The sequence below is a fragment of the Oncorhynchus keta genome, unplaced genomic scaffold, assembly GCF_023373465.1.
Source record: "Oncorhynchus keta strain PuntledgeMale-10-30-2019 unplaced genomic scaffold, Oket_V2 Un_scaffold_1436_pilon_pilon, whole genome shotgun sequence".
Taxonomy (NCBI): domain Eukaryota; kingdom Metazoa; phylum Chordata; class Actinopteri; order Salmoniformes; family Salmonidae; genus Oncorhynchus; species Oncorhynchus keta.
The window spans coordinates 72,886-97,442 of record NW_026290786.1 but is presented as its reverse complement, the minus strand read 5'-3'; the positions used below and the strand labels follow the sequence as shown (position 1 = coordinate 97,442).

General features: G+C 45.2%; 1 protein-coding gene and 1 long non-coding RNA gene across 2 annotated transcripts in view; one reads left to right on the top strand and one right to left on the bottom strand.

Moving 5' to 3' along the window:
• The window catches only part of LOC127927481 (ADP-ribosylation factor-like protein 13B), a 56,881-nt gene that overhangs the window by 27,207 nt on the left and 5,117 nt on the right, over positions 1-24,557 (top strand). The window contains exons 8-9 of the mRNA XM_052513926.1: positions 14,646-14,763; positions 19,429-19,684. Coding sequence (XP_052369886.1) covers positions 14,646-14,763; positions 19,429-19,684 — 374 coding nt within the window. The remainder of the gene's footprint in view (positions 1-14,645; positions 14,764-19,428; positions 19,685-24,557) is intronic.
• On the bottom strand, positions 1,830-12,539 carry LOC127927473 (uncharacterized). Its single transcript, XR_008127672.1, has 4 exons — positions 12,481-12,539; positions 11,948-12,172; positions 11,636-11,775; positions 1,830-1,993 (listed from the first exon to the last, which is right to left on the bottom strand). It is a non-coding gene; the product is annotated as an uncharacterized LOC127927473 (long non-coding RNA).

Here is a 24,557-nt window from a genome sequence, read left to right as displayed (position 1 = left end):
GATATCACACCTTAGTGACAGGGACAATACAGTAGACAATAGGAGAGATATCACACCTTAGTGACAGGGACAATACAGTAGACAATAGGAGAGACATCACACCTTAGTGACAGGGACAATACAGTAGACAATAGGAGACATCACACCTTAGTGACAGGACAATACAGTAGGAGAGATATCACACCTTAGTGACAGGGACAATACAGTAGACAATAGGAGAGATATCACACCTTAGTGACAGGGACAATACAGTAGACAATAGGAGAGATATCACACCTTAGTGACAGGGACAATACAGTAGACAATAGGAGAGATATCACACCTTAGTGACAGGGACAATACAGTAGACAATAGGAGAGATATCACCTTACCAATACAGTAGTGACAGGGACAATACAGTAGACAATAGGAGAGATATCACACCTTAGTGACAGGGACAATACAGTAGACAATAGGAGAGATATCACACCTTAGTGACAGGGACAATACAGTAGACAATAGGAGAGATATCACACCTTAGTGACAGGGACAATACAGTAGACAATAGGAGAGATATCACACCTTAGTGACAGGGACAATACAGTAGACAATAGGAGAGATATCACACCTTAGTGACAGGGACAATACAGTAGACAATAGGAGAGATATCACACCTTAGTGACAATACAGTAGACAATAGGAGAGATATCACACCTTAGGGACAATACAGTAGACAATAGGAGAGATATCACACCTTAGGGACAATACAGTAGACAATAGGAGAGATATCACACCTTAGTGACAGGGACAATACAGTAGACAATAGGAGAGATATCACACCTTAGTGACAGGGACAATACAGTAGACAATAGGAGAGATATCACACCTTAGTGACAGGTGACAATACAGTAGACAATAGGAGAGATATCACACCTTAGTGACAGGGACAATACAGTAGACAATAGGAGAGATATCACACCTTAGTGACAATACAGTAGACAATGACACACCTTAGGGACAATACAGTAGACAATAGGAGAGACATCACACCTTAGTGACAGGGACAATACAGTAGACAATAGGAGAGATATCACACCTTAGTGACAGGGACAATACAGTAGACAATAGGAGAGATATCACACCTTAGTGACAGGGACAATACAGTAGACAATAGGAGAGATATCACACCTTAGTGACAGGGACAATACAGTAGACAATAGGAGAGATATCACACCTTAGTGACAGGGACAATACAGTAGACAATAGGAGAGATATCACACCTTAGTGACAGGGACAATACAGTAGACAATAGGAGAGATATCACACCTTAGTGACAGGGACAATACAGTAGACAATAGGAGAGATATCACACCTACAGTAGTGACAGGGACAATACAGTAGACAATAGGAGAGATATCACACCTTAGTGACAGGGACAATACAGTAGACAATAGGAGAGATATCACACCTTAGTGACAGGGACAATACAGTAGACAATAGGAGAGATATCACACCTTAGTGACAGGGACAATACAGTAGACAATAGGAGAGATATCACACCTTAGTGACAGGGACAATACAGTAGACAATAGGAGAGACATCACACCTTAGTGACAGGGACAATACAGTAGACAATAGGAGAGACATCACACCTTAGTGACAGGGACAATACAGTAGACAATAGGAGAGATATCACACCTTAGTGACAGGGACAATACAGTAGACAATAGGAGAGATATCACACCTTAGTGACAGGGACAATACAGTAGACAATAGGAGAGATATCACACCTTAGTGACAGGGACAATACAGTAGACAATAGGAGAGATATCACACCTTAGTGACAGGGACAATACAGTAGACAATAGGAGAGATATCACACCTTAGTGACAGGGACAATACAGTAGACAATAGGAGAGATATCACACCTTAGTGACAGGGACAATACAGTAGACAATAGGAGAGATATCACACCTTAGTGACAATACAGTAGACAATAGGAGAGATATCACACCTTAGGGACAATACAGTAGACAATAGGAGAGATATCACACCTTAGGGACAATACAGTAGACAATAGGAGAGATATCACACCTTAGTGACAGGGACAATACAGTAGACAATAGGAGAGATATCACACCTTAGTGACAGGGACAATACAGTAGACAATAGGAGAGATATCACACCTTAGTGACAGGGACAATACAGTAGACAATAGGAGAGATATCACACCTTAGTGACAGGGACAATACAGTAGACAATAGGAGAGATATCACACCTTAGTGACAGGGACAATACAGTAGACAATATGAGAGATATCACACCTTAGTGACAATACAGTAGACAATAGGAGAGATATCACACCTTAGGGACAATACAGTAGACAATAGGAGAGATATCACACCTTAGTGACAGGGACAATACAGTAGACAATAGGAGAGATATCACACCTTAGGGACAATACAGTAGACAATAGGAGAGATATCACACCTTAGTGACAGGGACAATACAGTAGACAATAGGAGAGATATCACACCTTAGTGACAGGGACAATACAGTAGACAATAGGAGAGATATCACACCTTAGTGACAGGGACAATACAGTAGACAATAGGAGAGATATCACACCTTAGTGACAGGGACAATACAGTAGACAATAGGAGAGATATCACACCTTAGTGACAGGGACAATACAGTAGACAATAGGAGAGATATCACACCTTAGTGACAGGGACAATACAGTAGACAATAGGAGAGATATCACACCTTAGTGACAGGGACAATACAGTAGACAATAGGAGAGATATCACACCTTAGTGACAGGGACAATACAGTAGACAATAGGAGAGATATCACACCTTAGTGACAGGGACAATACAGTAGACAATAGGAGAGATATCACACCTTAGTGACAATACAGTAGACAATAGGAGAGATATCACACCTTGACAGGGACAATACAGTAGACAATAGGAGAGACATCACACCTTAGTGACAGGGACAATACAGTAGACAATAGGAGAGATATCACACCTTAGTGACAGGGACAATACAGTAGACAATAGGAGAGATATCACACCTTAGTGACAGGGACAATACAGTAGACAATAGGAGAGATATCACACCTTAGTGACAGGGACAATACAGTAGACAATAGGAGAGATATCACACCTTAGTGACAGGGACAATACAGTAGACAATAGGAGAGATATCACACCTTAGTGACAGGGACAATACAGTAGACAATAGGAGAGATATCACACCTTAGTGACAGGGACAATACAGTAGACAATAGGAGAGATATCACACCTTAGTGACAGGGACAATACAGTAGACAATAGGAGAGATATCACACCTTAGTGACAGGGACAATACAGTAGACAATAGGAGAGATATCACACCTTAGTGACAGGGACAATACAGTAGACAATAGGAGAGATATCACACCTTAGTGACAGGGACAATACAGTAGACAATAGGAGAGACATCACACCTTAGTGACAATACAGTAGACAATAGGAGAGACATCACACCTTAGTGACAGGGACAATACAGTAGACAATAGGAGAGATATCACACCTTAGTGACAGGGACAATACAGTAGACAATAGGAGAGATATCACACCTTAGTGACAGGGACAATACAGTAGACAATAGGAGAGATATCACACCTTAGTGACAGGGACAATACAGTAGACAATAGGAGAGATATCACACCTTAGTGACAATACAGTAGACAATAGGAGTGACATCACACCTTAGGGACAATACAGTAGACAATAGGAGAGATATCACACCTTAGTGACAGGGACAATACAGTAGACAATAGGAGAGATATCACACCTTAGTGACAATACAGTAGACAATAGGAGAGACATCACACCTTAGTGACAGGGACAATACAGTAGACAATAGGAGAGATATCACACCTTAGTGACAGGGACAATACAGTAGACAATAGGAGAGATATCACACCTTAGTGACAGGGACAATACAGTAGACAATAGGAGAGAGATCACACCTTAGTGACAGGGACAATACAGTAGACAATAGGAGAGATATCACACCTTAGTGACAGGGACAATACAGTAGACAATAGGAGAGACATCACACCTTAGTGACAGGGACAATACAGTAGACAATAGGAGAGATATCACACCTTAGTGACAGGGACAATACAGTAGACAATAGGAGAGATATCACACCAATACAGTAGTGACAGGGACAATACAGTAGACAATAGGAGAGATATCACACCTTAGTGACAGGGACAATACAGTAGACAATAGGAGAGATATCACACCTTAGTGACAATACAGTAGACAATAGGAGACAATACAATACAGTAGACAATAGGAGAGACATCACACCTTAGTGACAGGGACAATACAGTAGACAATAGGAGAGATATCACACCTTAGTGACAGGGACAATACAGTAGACAATAGGAGAGATATCACACCTTAGTGACAGGGACAATACAGTAGACAATAGGAGAGACACCTTAGTGACAGGGACAATACAGTAGACAATAGGAGAGATATCACACCTTAGTGACAGGGACAATACAGTAGACAATAGGAGAGATATCACACCTTAGTGACAGGGACAATACAGTAGACAATAGGAGAGATATCACACCTTAGTGACAGGGACAATACAGTAGACAATAGGAGAGATATCACACCTTAGTGACAGGGACAATACAGTAGACAATAGGAGAGATATCACACCTTAGTGACAGGGACAATACAGTAGACAATAGGAGAGATATCACAACAATACAGTAGACAATAGGAGAGATATCACACCTTAGTGACAGGGACAATACAGTAGACAATAGGAGAGATATCACACCTTAGTGACAATACAGTAGACAATAGGAGAGACATCACACCTTAGTGACAATACAGTAGACAATACAGTAGACAATAGGAGACATCACACCTTAGTGACAGGGACAATACAGTAGACAATAGGAGAGATATCACACCTTAGTGACAGGGACAATACAGTAGACAATAGGAGAGATCATCAGGGACAATACAGTAGACAATAGGAGAGATATCACACCTTAGTGACAGGGACAATACAGTAGACAATAGGAGAGATATCACACCTTAGTGACAGGGACAATACAGTAGACAATAGGAGAGATATCACACCTTAGTGACAGGGACAATACAGTAGACAATAGGAGAGATATCACACCTTAGTGACAGGGACAATACAGTAGACAATAGGAGAGATATCACACCTTAGTGACAGGGACAATACAGTAGACAATAGGAGAGATATCACACCTTAGTGACAGGGACAATACAGTAGACAATAGGAGAGATATCACACCTTAGTGACAGGGACAATACAGTAGACAATAGGAGAGATATCACACCTTAGTGACAGGGACAATACAGTAGACAATAGGAGAGATATCACACCTTAGTGACAGGGACAATACAGTAGACAATAGGAGAGATATCACACCTTAGTGACAGGGACAATACAGTAGACAATAGGAGAGATATCACACCTTAGTGACAGGGACAATACAGTAGACAATAGGAGAGATATCACACCTTAGTGACAATACAGTAGACAATAGGAGACATCACACCTTAGTGACAATACAGTAGACAATAGGAGAGATATCACACCTTAGTGACAGGGACAATACAGTAGACAATAGGAGAGATATCACACCTTAGTGACAGGGACAATACAGTAGACAATAGGAGAGATATCACACCTTAGTGACAGGGACAATACAGTAGACAATAGGAGAGATATCACACCTTAGTGACAGGGACAATACAGTAGACAATAGGAGAGATATCACACCTTAGTGACAGGGACAATACAGTAGACAATAGGAGAGATATCACACCTTAGTGACAGGGACAATACAGTAGACAATAGGAGAGATATCACACCTTAGTGACAGGGACAATACAGTAGACAATAGGAGAGATATCACACCTTAGTGACAACAATACAGTAGACAATAGGAGAGATATCACACCTTAGGGACAATACAGTAGACAATAGGAGAGATATCACACCTTAGTGACAGGGACAATACAGTAGACAATAGGACAATAGGAGAGACATCACACCTTAGTGACAATACAGTAGACAATAGGAGAGACATCACACCTTAGTGACAGGGACAATACAGTAGACAATAGGAGAGATATCACACCTTAGTGACAGGGACAATACAGTAGACAATAGGAGAGATATCACACCTTAGTGACAGGGACAATACAGTAGACAATAGGAGAGATCACACCTTAGTGACAGGGACAATACAGTAGACAATAGGAGAGATATCACACCTTAGTGACAGGGACAATACAGTAGACAATAGGAGAGATATCACACCTTAGTGACAGGGACAATACAGTAGACAATAGGAGAGATATCACACCTTAGTGACAGGGACAATACAGTAGACAATAGGAGAGATATCACACCTTAGTGACAGGGACAATACAGTAGACAATAGGAGAGATATCACACCTTAGTGACAGGGACAATACAGTAGACAATATGAGAGATATCACACCTTAGTGACAATACAGTAGACAATAGGAGAGATATCACACCTTAGGGACAATACAGTAGACAATAGGAGAGACATCACACCTTAGTGACAGGGACAATACAGTAGACAATAGGAGAGATATCACACCTTAGTGACAGGGACAATACAGTAGACAATAGGAGAGATATCACACCTTAGTGACAGGGACAATACAGTAGACAATAGGAGAGATATCACACCTTAGTGACAGGGACAATACAGTAGACAATAGGAGAGATATCACACCTTAGTGACAGGGACAATACAGTAGACAATAGGAGAGATATCACACCTTAGTGACAGGGACAATACAGTAGACAATAGGAGAGATCACACCTTAGTGACAGGGACAATACAGTAGACAATAGGAGAGATATCACACCTTAGTGACAGGGACAATACAGTAGACAATAGGAGAGATATCACACCTTAGTGACAGGGACAATACAGTAGACAATAGGAGAGATATCACACCTTAGTGACAGGGACAATACAGTAGACAATAGGAGAGATATCACACCTTAGTGACAATACAGTAGACAATAGGAGAGACATCACACCTTAGTGACAATACAGTAGACAATAGGAGAGACATCACACCTTAGTGACAGGGACAATACAGTAGACAATAGGAGAGATATCACACCTTAGTGACAGGGACAATACAGTAGACAATAGGAGAGATATCACACCTTAGTGACAGGGACAATACAGTAGATAATAGGAGAGATATCACACCTTAGTGACAGGGACAATACAGTAGACAATAGGAGAGATATCACACCTTAGTGACAGGGACAATACAGTAGACAATAGGAGAGATATCACACCTTAGTGACAGGGACAATACAGTAGACAATAGGAGAGATATCACACCTTAGTGACAGGGACAATACAGTAGACAATAGGAGAGATATCACACCTTAGTGACAGGGACAATACAGTAGACAATAGGAGAGATATCACACCTTAGTGACAGGGACAATACAGTAGACAATAGGAGAGATATCACACCTTAGTGACAGGGACAATACAGTAGACAATAGGAGAGATATCACACCTTAGTGACAGGGACAATACAGTAGACAATAGGAGAGATATCACACCTTAGTGACAGGGACAATACAGTAGACAATAGGAGAGATATCACACCTTAGTGACAGGGACAATACAGTAGACAATAGGAGAGATATCACACCTTAGTGACAATACAGTAGACAATAGGAGAGACATCACACCTTAGTGACAATACAGTAGACAATAGGAGAGACATCACACCTTAGTGACAGGGACAATACAGTAGACAATAGGAGAGATATCACACCTTAGTGACAGGGACAATACAGTAGACAATAGGAGAGATATCACACCTTAGTGACAGGGACAATACAGTAGACAATAGGAGAGATATCACACCTTAGTCACAGGGACAATACAGTAGACAATAGGAGAGATATCACACCTTAGTGACAGGGACAATACAGTAGACAATAGGAGAGATATCACACCTTAGTGACAGGGACAATACAGTAGACAATAGGAGAGATATCACACCTTAGTGACAATACAGTAGACAATAGGAGAGACATCACACCTTAGTGACAGGGACAATACAGTAGACAATAGGAGAGATATCACACCTTAGTGACAGGGACAATACAGTAGACAATAGGAGAGATATCACACCTTAGTGACAGGGACAATACAGTAGACAATAGGAGAGATATCACACCTTAGTGACAGGGACAATACAGTAGACAATAGGAGAGACATCACACCTTAGTGACAATACAGTAGACAATAGGAGAGACATCACACCTTAGTGACAGGGACAATACAGTAGACAATAGGAGAGATATCACACCTTAGTGACAGGGACAATACAGTAGACAATAGGAGAGATATCACACCTTAGTGACAGGGACAATACAGTAGACAATAGGAGAGATATCACACCTTAGTGACAGGGACAATACAGTAGACAATAGGAGAGATATCACACCTTAGTGACAGGGACAATACAGTAGACAATAGGAGAGATATCACACCTTAGTGACAGGGACAATACAGTAGACAATAGGAGAGATATCACACCTTAGTGACAATACAGTAGACAATAGGAGAGACATCACACCTTAGTGACAATACAGTAGACAATAGGAGAGACATCACACCTTAGTGACAGGGACAATACAGTAGACAATAGGAGAGATATCACACCTTAGTGACAGGGACAATACAGTAGACAATAGGAGAGATATCACACCTTAGTGACAGGGACAATACAGTAGACAATAGGAGAGATATCACACCTTAGTGACAGGGACAATACAGTAGACAATAGGAGAGATATCACACCTTAGTGACAGGGACAATACAGTAGACAATAGGAGAGATATCACACCTTAGTGACAGGGACAATACAGTAGACAATAGGAGAGATATCACACCTTAGTGACAATACAGTAGACAATAGGAGAGACATCACACCTTAGTGACAGGGACAATACAGTAGACAATAGGAGAGATATCACACCTTAGTGACAGGGACAATACAGTAGACAATAGGAGAGATATCACACCTTAGTGACAGGGACAATACAGTAGACAATAGGAGAGATATCACACCTTAGTGACAGGGACAATACAGTAGACAATAGGAGAGATATCACACCTTAGTGACAGGGACAATACAGTAGACAATAGGAGAGATATCACACCTCAGTGACAGGGACAATACAGTAGACAATAGGAGAGATATCACACCTTAGTGACAATACAGTAGACAATAGGAGAGATATCACACCTTAGGGACAATACAGTAGACAATAGGAGAGACATCACACCTTAGTGACAGGGACAATACAGTAGACAATAGGAGAGATATCACACCTTAGTGACAGGGACAATACAGTAGACAATAGGAGAGATATCACACCTTAGTGACAGGGACAATACAGTAGACAATAGGAGAGATATCACACCTTAGTGACAGGGACAATACAGTAGACAATAGGAGAGATATCACACCTTAGTGACAGGGACAATACAGTAGACAATAGGAGAGATATCACACCTTAGTGACAGGGACAATACAGTAGACAATAGGAGAGATATCACACCTTAGTGACAATACAGTAGACAATAGGAGAGACATCACACCTTAGTGACAGGGACAATACAGTAGACAATAGGAGAGACATCACACCTTAGTTACAGGGACAATACAGTAGACAATAGGAGAGATATCACACCTTAGTGACAGGGACAATACAGTAGACAATAGGAGTGACATCACACCTTAGTGACAGGGACAATACAGTAGACAATAGGAGAGACATCACACCTTAGTGACAGGGACAATACAGTAGACAATAGGAGAGATATCACACCTTAGTGACAGGGACAATACAGTAGACAATAGGAGAGATATCACACCTTAGTGACAGGGACAATACAGTAGACAATAGGAGAGATATCACACCTTAGTGACAGGGACAATACAGTAGACAATAGGAGAGATATCACACCTTAGTGACAGGGACAATACAGTAGACAATAGGAGAGATATCACACCTTAGTGACAGGGACAATACAGTAGACAATAGGAGATATATCACACCTTAGTGACAGGGACAATACAGTAGACAATAGGAGAGATATCACACCTTAGTGACAGGGACAATACAGTAGACAATAGGAGAGATATCACACCTTAGTGACAGGGACAATACAGTAGACAATAGGAGAGATATCACACCTTAGTGACAGGGACAATACAGTAGACAATAGGAGAGATATCACACCTTAGTGACAGGGACAATACAGTAGACAATAGGAGAGATATCACACCTTAGTGACAGGGACAATACAGTAGACAATAGGAGAGATATCACACCTTAGTGACAGGGACAATACAGTAGACAATAGGAGAGATATCACACCTTAGTGACAGGGACAATACAGTAGACAATAGGAGAGATATCACACCTTAGTGACAGGGACAATACAGTAGACAATAGGAGAGATATCACACCTTAGTGACAGGGACAATACAGTAGACAATAGGAGAGATATCACACCTTAGTGACAGGGACAATACAGTAGACAATAGGAGAGATATCACACCTTAGTGACAATACAGTAGACAATAGGAGAGACATCACACCTTAGTGACAATACAGTAGACAATAGGAGAGACATCACACCTTAGTGACAGGGACAATACAGTAGACAATAGGAGAGATATCACACCTTAGTGACAGGGACAATACAGTAGACAATAGGAGAGATATCACACCTTAGTGACAGGGACAATACAGTAGACAATAGGAGAGATATCACACCTTAGTCACAGGGACAATACAGTAGACAATAGGAGAGATATCACACCTTAGTGACAGGGACAATACAGTAGACAATAGGAGAGATATCACACCTTAGTGACAGGGACAATACAGTAGACAATAGGAGAGATATCACACCTTAGTGACAATACAGTAGACAATAGGAGAGACATCACACCTTAGTGACAGGGACAATACAGTAGACAATAGGAGAGATATCACACCTTAGTGACAGGGACAATACAGTAGACAATAGGAGAGATATCACACCTTAGTGACAGGGACAATACAGTAGACAATAGGAGAGATATCACACCTTAGTGACAGGGACAATACAGTAGACAATAGGAGAGACATCACACCTTAGTGACAATACAGTAGACAATAGGAGAGACATCACACCTTAGTGACAGGGACAATACAGTAGACAATAGGAGAGATATCACACCTTAGTGACAGGGACAATACAGTAGACAATAGGAGAGATATCACACCTTAGTGACAGGGACAATACAGTAGACAATAGGAGAGATATCACACCTTAGTGACAGGGACAATACAGTAGACAATAGGAGAGATATCACACCTTAGTGACAGGGACAATACAGTAGACAATAGGAGAGATATCACACCTTAGTGACAGGGACAATACAGTAGACAATAGGAGAGATATCACACCTTAGTGACAGGGACAATACAGTAGACAATAGGAGAGATATCACACCTTAGTGACAGGGGACAATACAGTAGACAATAGGAGAGATATCACACCTTAGTGACAGGGGACAATACAGTAGACTATAGGAGAGATATCACACCTTAGTGACAGGGACAATACAGTAGACAATAGGAGAGATATCACACCTTAGTGACAGGGACAATACAGTAGACAATAGGAGATATATCACACCTTAGTGACAATACAGTAGACAATAGGAGAGACATCACACCTTAGTGACAATACAGTAGACAATAGGAGAGATATCACACCTTAGTGACAGGGACAATACAGTAGACAATAGGAGAGATATCACACCTTAGTGACAGGGACAATACAGTAGACAATAGGAGAGATATCACACCTTAGTGACAATACAGTAGACAATAGGAGAGATATCACACCTTAGTGACAGGGACAATACAGTAGACAATAGGAGAGATATCACACCTTAGTGACAGGGGACAATACAGTAGACAATAGGAGAGATATCACACCTTAGTGACAGGGACAATACAGTAGACAATAGGAGAGATATCACACCTTAGTGACAATACAGTAGACAATAGGAGAGATATCACACCTTAGTGACAGGGACAATACAGTAGACAATAGGAGAGATATCACACCTTAGTGACAGGGACAATACAGTAGACAATAGGAGAGATATCACACCTTAGTGACAGGGACAATACAGTAGACAATAGGAGAGATATCACACCTTAGTGACAGGGACAATACAGTAGACAATAGGAGAGATCACACCTTAGTGACAATACAGTAGACAATAGGAGAGACATCACACCTTAGTGACAGGGACAATACAGTAGACAATAGGAGAGATATCACACCTTAGTGACAGGGGACAATACAGTAGACAATAGGAGAGATATCACACCTTAGTGACAGGGACAATACAGTAGACAATAGGAGAGATATCACACCTTAGTGACAGGGACAATACAGTAGACAATAGGAGAGATATCACACCTTAGTGACAGGGACAATACAGTAGACAATAGGAGAGATATCACACCTTAGTGACAGGGACAATACAGTAGACAATAGGAGAGATATCACACCTTAGTGACAATACAGTAGACAATAGGAGAGATATCACACCTTAGTGACAATACAGTAGACAATAGGAGAGATATCACACCTTAGTGACAGGGACAATACAGTAGACAATAGGAGAGATATCACACCTTAGTGACAGGGGACAATACAGTAGACAATAGGAGAGATATCACACCTTAGTGACAGGGACAATACAGTAGACAATAGGAGAGATATCACACCTTAGTGACAGGGACAATACAGTAGACAATAGGAGAGATATCACACCTTAGTGACAGGGACAATACAGTAGACAATAGGAGAGATATCACACCTTAGTGACAGGGACAATACAGTAGACAATAGGAGAGATATCACACCTTAGTGACAATACAGTAGACAATAGGAGAGATATCACACCTTAGTGACAGGGACAATACAGTAGACAATAGGAGAGATATCACACCTTAGTGACAGGGACAATACAGTAGACAATAGGAGAGATATCACACCTTAGTGACAGGGACAATACAGTAGACAATAGGAGAGATATCACACCTTAGTGACAGGGACAATACAGTAGACAATAGGAGAGATATCACACCTTAGTGACAGGGACAATACAGTAGACAATAGGAGAGATATCACACCTCAGTGACAGGGACAATACAGTAGACAATAGGAGAGATATCACACCTTAGTGACAATACAGTAGACAATAGGAGAGATATCACACCTTAGGGACAATACAGTAGACAATAGGAGAGACATCACACCTTAGTGACAGGGACAATACAGTAGACAATAGGAGAGATATCACACCTTAGTGACAGGGACAATACAGTAGACAATAGGAGAGATATCACACCTTAGTGACAGGGACAATACAGTAGACAATAGGAGAGATATCACACCTTAGTGACAGGGACAATACAGTAGACAATAGGAGAGATATCACACCTTAGTGACAGGGACAATACAGTAGACAATAGGAGAGATATCACACCTTAGTGACAGGGACAATACAGTAGACAATAGGAGAGATATCACACCTTAGTGACAATACAGTAGACAATAGGAGAGATATCACACCTTAGTGACAGGGACAATACAGTAGACAATAGGAGAGACATCACACCTTAGTGACAGGGACAATACAGTAGACAATAGGAGAGATATCACACCTTAGTGACAGGGACAATACAGTAGACAATAGGAGAGACATCACACCTTAGTGACAGGGACAATACAGTAGACAATAGGAGAGATTATCAGGGACACCAATAGGAGAGATACACCTTAGTGACAGGGACAATACAGTAGACAATAGGAGAGATATCACACCTTAGTGACAGGGACAATACAGTAGACAATAGGAGAGATATCACACCTTAGTGACAGGGACAATACAGTAGACAATAGGAGAGATATCACACCTTAGTGACAGGGACAATACAGTAGACAATAGGAGAGATATCACACCTTAGTGACAGGGACAATACAGTAGACAATAGGAGAGATATCACACCTTAGTGACAGGGACAATACAGTAGACAATAGGAGAGATATCACACCTTAGTGACAGGGACAATACAGTAGACAATAGGAGAGATATCACACCTTAGTGACAGGGACAATACAGTAGACAATAGGAGAGATATCACACCTTAGTGACAATACAGTAGACAATAGGAGAGATATCACACCTTAGTGACAATACAGTAGACAATAGGAGAGATATCACACCTTAGTGACAATACAGTAGACAATAGGAGAGATATCACACCTTAGTGACAGGGACAATACAGTAGACAATAGGAGAGATATCACACCTTAGTGAAGGGAGCATTAATCAGCTGAAGTTTAGGCCGTCATTGTCAATAAGAATGAGTTATTAACTGACTTGCCTAGTTAACATTTTAGGTAAATAAAAGTCCTTTTGTTCCCCTGATCCCAGAGACCGTCAGGAGAAAGAGGAGGCGGAGAGGGAGGGTCGGACACTGCATGAGGAGGAGGAGACCGACGACGCCACCGTACACAGCCCCTTCCAGCCAATCGGCAACGTCATCAATGAGGTGTGGAATACACTGGGCCAATCAGCATCACCTTTGTGGATTTGTTTGAAATGGCACTCTATTCCCTATGTAGTGCACTGGTTTTGACCAGAGCCCTATGTGTTCGTTGTAAGTGTCCCCGCAGGGTCAATGGGTTGGGTGGTTCCAGCTGTGTTAATGCCATCGGGGGTTCCAGCTTTTATAATGCCATGGGTGGTTCCATCTGTATTAATGCCATGGGGGGGTTCCAGCTGTATTAATGCCATAGGGAGGTTCCAGCTGTATTAATGCCATGGGGAGGTTCCAGCTGTATTAATGCCATGGGGGGGGTTCAGCTGTATTAATGCCATGGGGAGGTTCCAGCTGTATTAATGTCATGGGGGGTTCCAGCTGTATTAATGTCATGGGGGAGGTTCCAGCTGTATTAATGCCATGGGGGGTTCCAGCTGTATTAATGTCATGGGGGGTTCCAGCTGTATTAATGTCATGGGGGAGGGTTCCAGCTGTATTAATGCCATGGGGGGTTCCAGCTGTGTTAATGCCATGGGGGTTCCAGCTGTGTTAATGCCATGGGGGGTTCCAGCTGTGTTAATGCCATGGGTGGTTCCAGCTGTGTTAATGCCATGGGGGAGGTTCCAGCTGTATTAATGCCATGGGGTGGTTCCAGCTGTATTAATGCCATGGGGAGGTTCCAGCTGTATTAATGCCATGGGGGGTTCAGCTGTATTAATGCCATGGGGAGGTTCCAGCTGTATTAATGCCATGGGGGTTCCAGCTGTATTAATGCCATGGGGGTTCCAGCTGTATTCATGCCATTGTGGGGTTCCAGCTGTATTAATGTCATGGGGTGGTTCCAGCTGTATTAATGTCATGGGGGTGGTTCCAGCTGTATTAATGTCATGGGGGGTTCCAGCTGTATTAATGCCATGGGGAGGTTCCAGCTGTATTAATGCCATTGGGGGTTCCAGCTGTATTAATGCCATGGGGGTTCCAGCTGTATTAATGCCATTGGGGGTTCCAGCTGTATTAATGCCATGGGGAGGTTCCAGCTGTATTCATGCCATGGGGAGGTTCCAGCTGTATTAATGCCATGTGGAGGTTCCAGCTGTGTTAATGCCATGGGGAGGTTCCAGCTGTATTAATGCCATGGGGGTTCCAGCTGTGTTAATGCCATGGGGGTTCCAGCTGTGTTAATGCCATGGGGGTTCCAGCTGTATTAATGCCATGGGGGGGTCCAGCTGTGTTAATGCCATGGGGGTTCCAGCTGTATTAATGCCATGGGGAGGTTCCAGCTGTGTTAATGCCATGGGGAGGTTCCAGCTGTATTAATGCCATGGGGAGGTTCCAGCTGTATTAATGCCATGGGGAGGTTCCAGCTGTATTAATGCCATGGGGAGGTTCCAGCTGTATTAATGCCATGGGGAGGTTCCAGCTGTATTAATGCCATGGGGAGGTTCCAGCTGTATTAATGCCATGGGGAGGTTCCATCTGTATGAATGCCATCGGGGGTTCCATCTGTATTAATGCCATGGGGGGTTCCAGCTGTATTAATGCCATTGGGGGTTCCAGCTGTATTAAAGCCATGGGGAGGTTCCAGCTGTATTCATGCCATGGGGAGGTTCCAGCTGTATTAATGCCATGTGGAGGTTCCAGCTGTGTTAATGCCATGGGGAGGTTCCAGCTGTGTTAATGCCATGGGGGGTTCCAGCTGTATTAATGCCATGGGGGGGGTCCAGCTGTGTTAATGCCATGGGGTTCCAGCTGTATTAATGCCATGGGGAGGTTCCAGCTGTGTTAATGCCATGGGGAGGTTCCAGCTGTATTAATGCCATGGGGAGGTTCCAGCTGTATTAATGCCATGGGGAGGTTCCAGCTGTATTAATGCCATGGAGAGGTTCCATCTGTATGAATGCCATCGGGGGTTCCATCTGTATTAATGCCATGGGTGATTCCAGCTGTATTAATGCCATGGGGAGGTTCCAACTGTATTAATGCCATATGGGGGTTCCAGCTGTATTAATGCCATAGGGGGGTTCCAGCTGTATCATTGCCATGGGTGGGTTCCAACTGTATTAATGCCATATGGTGGTTCCAGCTGTATTAATGCCATCAGTGGTTCCAGCTGTATTAATGCCATAGGGGGGTTCCAGCTGTATCAATGCCATGGGGGGGTTCCAACTGTATTAATGCCATGGGGGGTTCCAGCTGTATTAATGCCATGGGGGGTTCCATCTGTAGTAATACCATCGGGTGTTCCAGCTATATTAATGCCATCGGGGGTTCCAGCTGTATTAATGCCATGGGGAGATTCCAGCTGTATTAATGCCATGGGGGGGTTCCAGCTGTATTAATGCCATGGGGAGGTTCCAGCTGTATTAATGCCATGGGGAGATTCCAGCTGTGTTAATGCCATGGGGGGTTCCAGCTGTGTTAATGCCATGGGGGGTTCCAGCTGTATTAATGCCATGGGGGATCCAGCTGTGTTAATGCCATGGGGGTTCCAGCTGTATTAATGCCATGGGGAGGTTCCAGCTGTGTTAATGCCATGGGGAGGTTCCAGCTGTATTAATGCCATGGGGAGGTTCCAGCTGTATTAATGCCAAGGGAGGGTTCCAGCTGTATTAATGCCATCGGGGGTTCCAGCTGTATTAATGCCATGGGGAGGTTCCAGCTGTATTAATGCCATCGGGGGTTCCAGCTGTATTAATGCCATGGGGGGGTTCCAGCTGAATGAATGCCATGTGGGGGTTCCAGCTGTATTAATGCCATGGGGGGGTTCCAGCTGTATTAATGCCATGGGGGGTTCCATCTGTATTAATGCCATGGGGGGGTTCCAGCTGTGTTAATGCCATGGGGAGGTTCCAGCTGTATTAATGCCATGGGGAGGTTCCAGCTGTGTTAATGCCATGGGGGGTTCCAGCTGTGTTAATGCCATGGGGGGTTCCAGCTGTATTAATGCCATGGGGGGTCCAGCTGTGTTAATACCATGGGGGGTTCCAGCTGTATTAATGCCATGGGGAGGTTCCAGCTGTGTTAATGCCATGGGGGGTTCCAGCTGTGTTAATGCCATGGGGGGTTCCAGCTGTATTAATGCCATGGGGGGGTCCAGCTGTGTTAATGCCATGGGGGTTCCAGCTGTGTTAATGCCATGGGGAGGTTCCAGCTGTATTAATGCAATGGGGAGGTTCCAGCTGTATTAATGCCATGGGGAGGTTTCATCTGTATGAATGCCATCGGGGGTTCCATCTGTATTAATGCCATGGGTGATTCCAGCTGTATTATTAATGCCATAGCGGGATTCCAGCTGTATCAATGCCATGGGTGGGTTCCAACTGTATTAATGCCATATGGGGGTTCCATCTGTATGAATGCCATCGGGGGTTCCATCTGTATTAATGCCATGGGTGATTCCAGCTGTATTAATGCCATAGCGGGATTCCAGCTGTATCAATGCCATGGGTGGGTTCCAACTGTATTAATGCCATAGGGGGGTTCCAGCTGTATAGATGCCATGGGGGGGTTCCAACTGTATTAATGCCATGGGGGGGTTCCAGCTGTATTAATGCCATGGGGGGTTCCATCTGTATTAATGCCATGGGGGGGGTCCAGCTGTATTAATGCCATGGGGGGGTTCCAGCTGTATTAATGCCAAGGGGGTTCCAGCTGTATTAATGCCAAGGGGGTTCCAGCTGTATTAATGCCATGGGTGGTTCCATCTGTATTAATGCCATCGGGGGTTCCAGCTGTATTAATGCCATGGGGAGGTTCCAGCTGTATTAATGCCATCGGGTGTTCCAGCTGTATTAATGCCATGGGGGGTTCCAGCTGTATGAATGCCATGTGGGGGGTTCCAGCTGTATTAATGCCATGGGGGGTTCCAGCTGTATTAATGCCATGGGGTTCCAGCTGTATTAATGCCATGGGGGGTTCCAGCTGTATTAATGCCATGGGGAGTTCCAGCTGTATTAATGCCATGGGGAGGTTCCAGCTGTATTAATGCCATGGGGGGTTCAGCTGTATTAATGCCATGGGGAGGTTCCAGCTGTATTAATGTCATGGGGTTCCAGCTGTATTAATGTCATGGGGGAGGGTTCCAGCTGTATTAATGTCATGGGGGTTCCAGCTGTATTAATGTCATGGGGGAGGGTTCCAGCTGTATTAATGCCATGGGGGGTTCCAGCTGTGTTAATGCCATGGGGGGTTCCAGCTGTGTTAATGCCATGGGGGTTCCAGCTGTGTTAATGCCATGGGGTTCCAGCTGTGTTAATGCCATGGGGAGGTTCCAGCTGTATTAATGCCATGTGGTGGTTCCAGCTGTATTAATGCCATGGGGTGGTTCCAGCTGTATTAATGCCATGGGGAGGTTCCAGCTGTATTAATGCCATGGGGGGGCGGGGGGGGTTTCAGCTGTATTAATGCCATGGGGAGGTTCCAGCTGTATTAATGCCATGGGGGGGTTCCAGCTGTATTAATGCCATGGGGGGGTTCCAGCTGTATTCATGCCATTGGGGGGTTCCAGCTGTATTAATGTCATGGGGTGGTTCCAGCTGTATTAATGTCATGGGGGTGGTTCCAGCTGTATTAATGTCATGGGGGGTTCCAGCTGTATTAATGCCATGGGGAGGTTCAAGCTGTGTTAATGTCATGGGGGTTCCAGCTGTGTTAATGGGTGTTCCATCCATGCAGAATGAAGACAAGCTGAAGAAGAGACCGACAGGAGGTCAGGTGGGTGGTGCCAATGATGCTGGAGAAGGAGGGCAGGAAGAGGAAGAGGAGGAGGAAGAGGACAGCGAGAGACAGACTCCAGAAAGCGGTGCAGCCTCAGTGGAGCGGACGAAGAAGAAGACGAGTAAACTGAGACTGAAGAGGAAACACAGAGTGGACCCTCTGAGGACGGAGGAGACAGCAGCCCCCGAGAGCCCCACACCTCCACCACTACCTGGTGAGAGACACACCTCCACCACTACCTGGTGAGAGAGACACCTCCACCACTACCTGGTGAGAGACACACCTCCACCACTACCTGGTGAGAGACACACCTCCACCACTACCTGGTGAGAGACACACCTCCACCACTACCTGGTGAGAGACACACCTCCACCACTACCTGGTGAGAGACACACCTCCACCACTACCTGGTGAGAGACACACCTCCACCACTACCTGGTGAGAGACACACCTCCACCACTACCTGGTGAGAGAGACACCTCCACCACTACCTGGTGAGAGACACACCTCCACCACTACCTGGTGAGAGACACACCTCCACCACTACCTGGTGAGAGACACACCTCCACCACTACCTGGTGAGAGACACACCTCCACCACTACCTGGTGAGATCCCCACACCTCCACCACTACCTGGTGAGATCCCCACACCTCCACCACTACCTGGTGAGAGACACACCTCCACCACTACCTGGTGAGAGACACACCTCCACCACTACCTGGTGAGAGACACACCTCCACCACTACCTGGTGAGAGACACACCTCCACCACTACCTGGTGAGAGACACACCTCCACCACTACCTGGTGAGAGACACACCTCCACCACTACCTGGTGAGAGACACACCTCCACCACTACCTGGTGAGATCCCCACACCTCCACCACTACCTGGTGAGATCCCCACACCTCCACCACTACCTGGTGAGATCCCCACACCTCCACCACTACCTGGTGAGATCCCCACACCTCCACCACTACCTGGTGAGATCCCCACACCTCCACCACTACCTGGTGAGATCCCCACACCTCCACCACTACCTGGTGAGATCCCCACACCTCCACCACTACCTGGTGAGATCCCCACACCTCCACCACTACCTGGTGAGATCCCCACACCTCCACCACTACCTGGTGAGATCCCCACACCTCCACCACTACCTGGTGAGATCCCCACACCTCCACCACTACCTGGTGAGATCCCCACACCTCCACCACTACCTGGTGAGATCCCCACACCTCCACCACTACCTGGTGAGATCCCCACACCTCCACCACTACCTGGTGAGATCCCCACACCTCCACCACTACCTGGTGAGATCCACACACCTCCACCACTACCTGGTGAGATCCACACCTCCACCACTACCTGGTGAGATCCCACCCTCCACCACTACCTGGTGAGATCCCCACACCTCCACCACTACCTGGTGAGATCCCCACACCTCCACCACTACCTGGTGAGATCCACACACCACCACCACTACCTGGTGAGATCCACACCTCCACCACTACCTGGTGAGATCCCCACACCTCCACCACTACCTGGTGAGATCCCCACACCTCCACCACTACCTGGTGAGATCCCCACACCTCCACCACTACCTGGTGAGATCCCCACACCTCCACCACTACCTGGTGAGATCCCCACACCTCCACCACTACCTGGTGAGAGACACACCTCCACCACTACCTGGTGAGAGACACACCTCCACCACTACCTGGTGAGATCCCCACACCTCCACCACTACCTGGTGAGATCCCCACACCTCCACCACTACCTGGTGAGATCCCCACACCTCCACCACTACCTGGTGAGATCCCCACACCTCCACCACTACCTGGTGAGATCCCCACACCTCCACCACTACCTGGTGAGAGACACACCTCCACCACTACCTGGTGAGATCCACACACCTCCACCACTACCTGGTGAGATCCACACACCTCCACCACTACCTGGTGAGATCCCCACACCTCCACCACTACCTGGTGAGATCCCCACACCTCCACCACTACCTGGTGAGATCCCCACACCTCCACCACTACCTGGTGAGATCCCCACACCTCCACCACTACCTGGTGAGATCCACACACCTCCACCACTACCTGGTGAGAGACACACCTCCACCACTACCTGGTGAGAGAGACACCTCCACCACTACCTGGTGAGAGAGACACCTCCACCACTACCTGGTGAGATCCCCACACCTCCACCACTACCTGGTGAGAGACACACCTCCACCACTACCTGGTGAGATCCCCACACCTCCACCACTACCTGGTGAGAGAGACACCTCCACCACTACCTGGTGAGAGAGACACCTCCACCACTACCTGGTGAGATCCCCACACCTCCACCACTACCTGGTGAGATCCACACACCTCCACCACTACCTGGTGAGAGACACACCTCCACCACTACCTGGTGAGAGACACACCTCCACCACTACCTGGTGAGAGCCCCACACCTCCACCACTACCTGGTGAGATCCACACACCTCCACCACTACCTGGTGAGATCCACACACCTCCACCACTACCTGGTGAGAGACACACCTCCACCACTACCTGGTGAGATCCCCACACCTCCACCACTACCTGGTGAGATCCACACACCTCCACCACTACCTGGTGAGATCCACACACCTCCACCACTACCTGGTGAGATCCACACACCTCCACCACTACCTGGTGAGATCCACACACCTCCACCACTACCTGGTGAGATCCACACACCTCCACCACTACCTGGTGAGATCCCCACACCTCCACCACTACCTGGTGAGATCCACACACCTCCACCACTACCTGGTGAGAGAGACACCTCCACCACTACCTGGTGAGATCCACACACCTCCACCACTACCTGCTGAGATCCACACACCTCCACCACTACCTGCTGAGATCCCCACACCTCCACCACTACCTGGTGAGAGAGACACCTCCACCACTACCTGGTGAGATCCACACACCTCCACCACTACCTGGTGAGAGAGACAGCTCCACCACTACCTGGTGAGATCCCCACACCTCCACCACTACCTGGTGAGAGAGACACCTCCACCACTACCTGGTGAGAGACACACCTCCACCACTACCTGCTGAGATCCCCACACCTCCACCACTACCTGGTGAGATCCACACACCTCCACCACTACCTGCTGAGAGCCCCACACCTCCACCACTACCTGGTGAGATCCACACACCTCCACCACTACCTGCTGAGAGCCCCACACCTCCACCACTACCTGGTGAGATCCACACACCTCCACCACTACCTGGTGAGAGAGACACCTCCACCACTACCTGGTGAGAGAGACACCTCCACCACTACCTGGTGAGATCCACACACCTCCACCACTACCTGGTGAGATCCCCACACCTCCACCACTACCTGGTGAGAGACACACCTCCACCACTACCTGGTGAGAGAGACACCTCCACCACTACCTGGTGAGAGACACACCTCCACCACTACCTGGTGAGAGACACACCTCCACCACTACCTGGTGAGAGACACACCTCCACCACTACCTGGTGAGAGAGACACCTCCACCACTACCTGGTGAGAGACACACCTCCACCACTACCTGGTGAGAGACACACCTCCACCACTACCTGGTGAGAGACACACCTCCACCACTACCTGGTGAGAGACACACCTCCACCACTACCTGGTGAGAGACACACCGACACCACAGGTGGACCAATGACTGGGCTTCTACTAATAATGTATTTAGTTGTTGTTTTAGTGGGATGGGCTTCTACTGATAATGTATTTAGTTGTTGTTTTAGTGGGATGGGCTTCTACTAATAATGTATTTAGTTGTTGTTGTAGTGGGAGGGGCTTCTACTGATAATGTATTTAGTTGTTGTTTTGGTGGGATGGGCTTCTACTGATAATGTATTTAGTTGTTGTTTTAGTGGGATGGGCTTCTACTAATAATGTATTTAGTTGTTGTTGTAGTGGGAGGGGCTTCTACTGATAATGTATTTAGTTGTTGTTTTGGTGGGATGGGCTTCTACTGATAATGTATTTAGTTGTTGTTTTGGTGGGATGGGCTTCTACTGATAATGTATTTAGTTGTTGTTGTAGTGGGATGGGCTTCTACTGATAATGTATTTAGTTGTTGTTTTGGTGGGATGGGCTTCTACTGATAATGTATTTAGTTGTTGTAGTGGGAGGGGCTTCTACTGATAATGTATTTAGTTGTTGTTGTAGTGGGAGGGGCTTCTACTAATAATGTATTTAGTTGTTGTAGTGGGAGGGGCTTCTACTAATAATGTATTTAGTTGTTGTTTTAGTGGGATGGGCTTCTACTGATAATGTATTTAGTTGTTGTTTTAGTGGGATGGGCTTCTACTGATAATGTATTTAGTTGTTGTTTTAGTGGGATGGGCTTCTACTGATAATGTATTTAGTTGTTGTTTTAGTGGGATGGGCTTCTACTGATAATGTATTTAGTTGTTGTTTTAGTGGGATAGGCTTCTACTAATAATGTATTTAGTTGTTGTTGTAGTGGAATGGGCTTCTACTAATAATGTATTTAGTTGTTGTTGTAGTGGAATGGGCTTCTACTAATAATGTATTTAGTTTTAGTTGTTGTTGTTGTAGTGGGATGGGCTTCTACTAATAATGTATTTAGTTGTTGTTTTAGTGGGATGGGCTTCTACTAATAATGTATTTAGTTGTTGTTGTAGTGGGATGGGGTTCTACTAATAATGTATTTAGTTGTTGTAGTGGGATGGGCTTCTACTAATAATGTATTTAGTTGTTGTTTTAGTGGGATGGGCTTCTATTAATAATGTATTTAGTTGTTGTTTTAGTGGGATGGGCTTCTATTAATAATGTATTTAGTTGTTGTTGTAGTGGGATGGGGTTCTACTAATAATGTATTTAGTTGTTGTAGTTGGATGGGCTTCTACTGATAATGTATTTAGTTGTTGTAGTTGGAGGGGCTTCTACTAATAATGTATTTAGTTGTTGTTTTAGTGGGATGGGCTTCTACTAATAATGTGTTTTGTTGTTTTAGTGGGATGGGCTTCTACTAATAATGTATTTAGTTGTTGTTTTAGTGGGATGGGC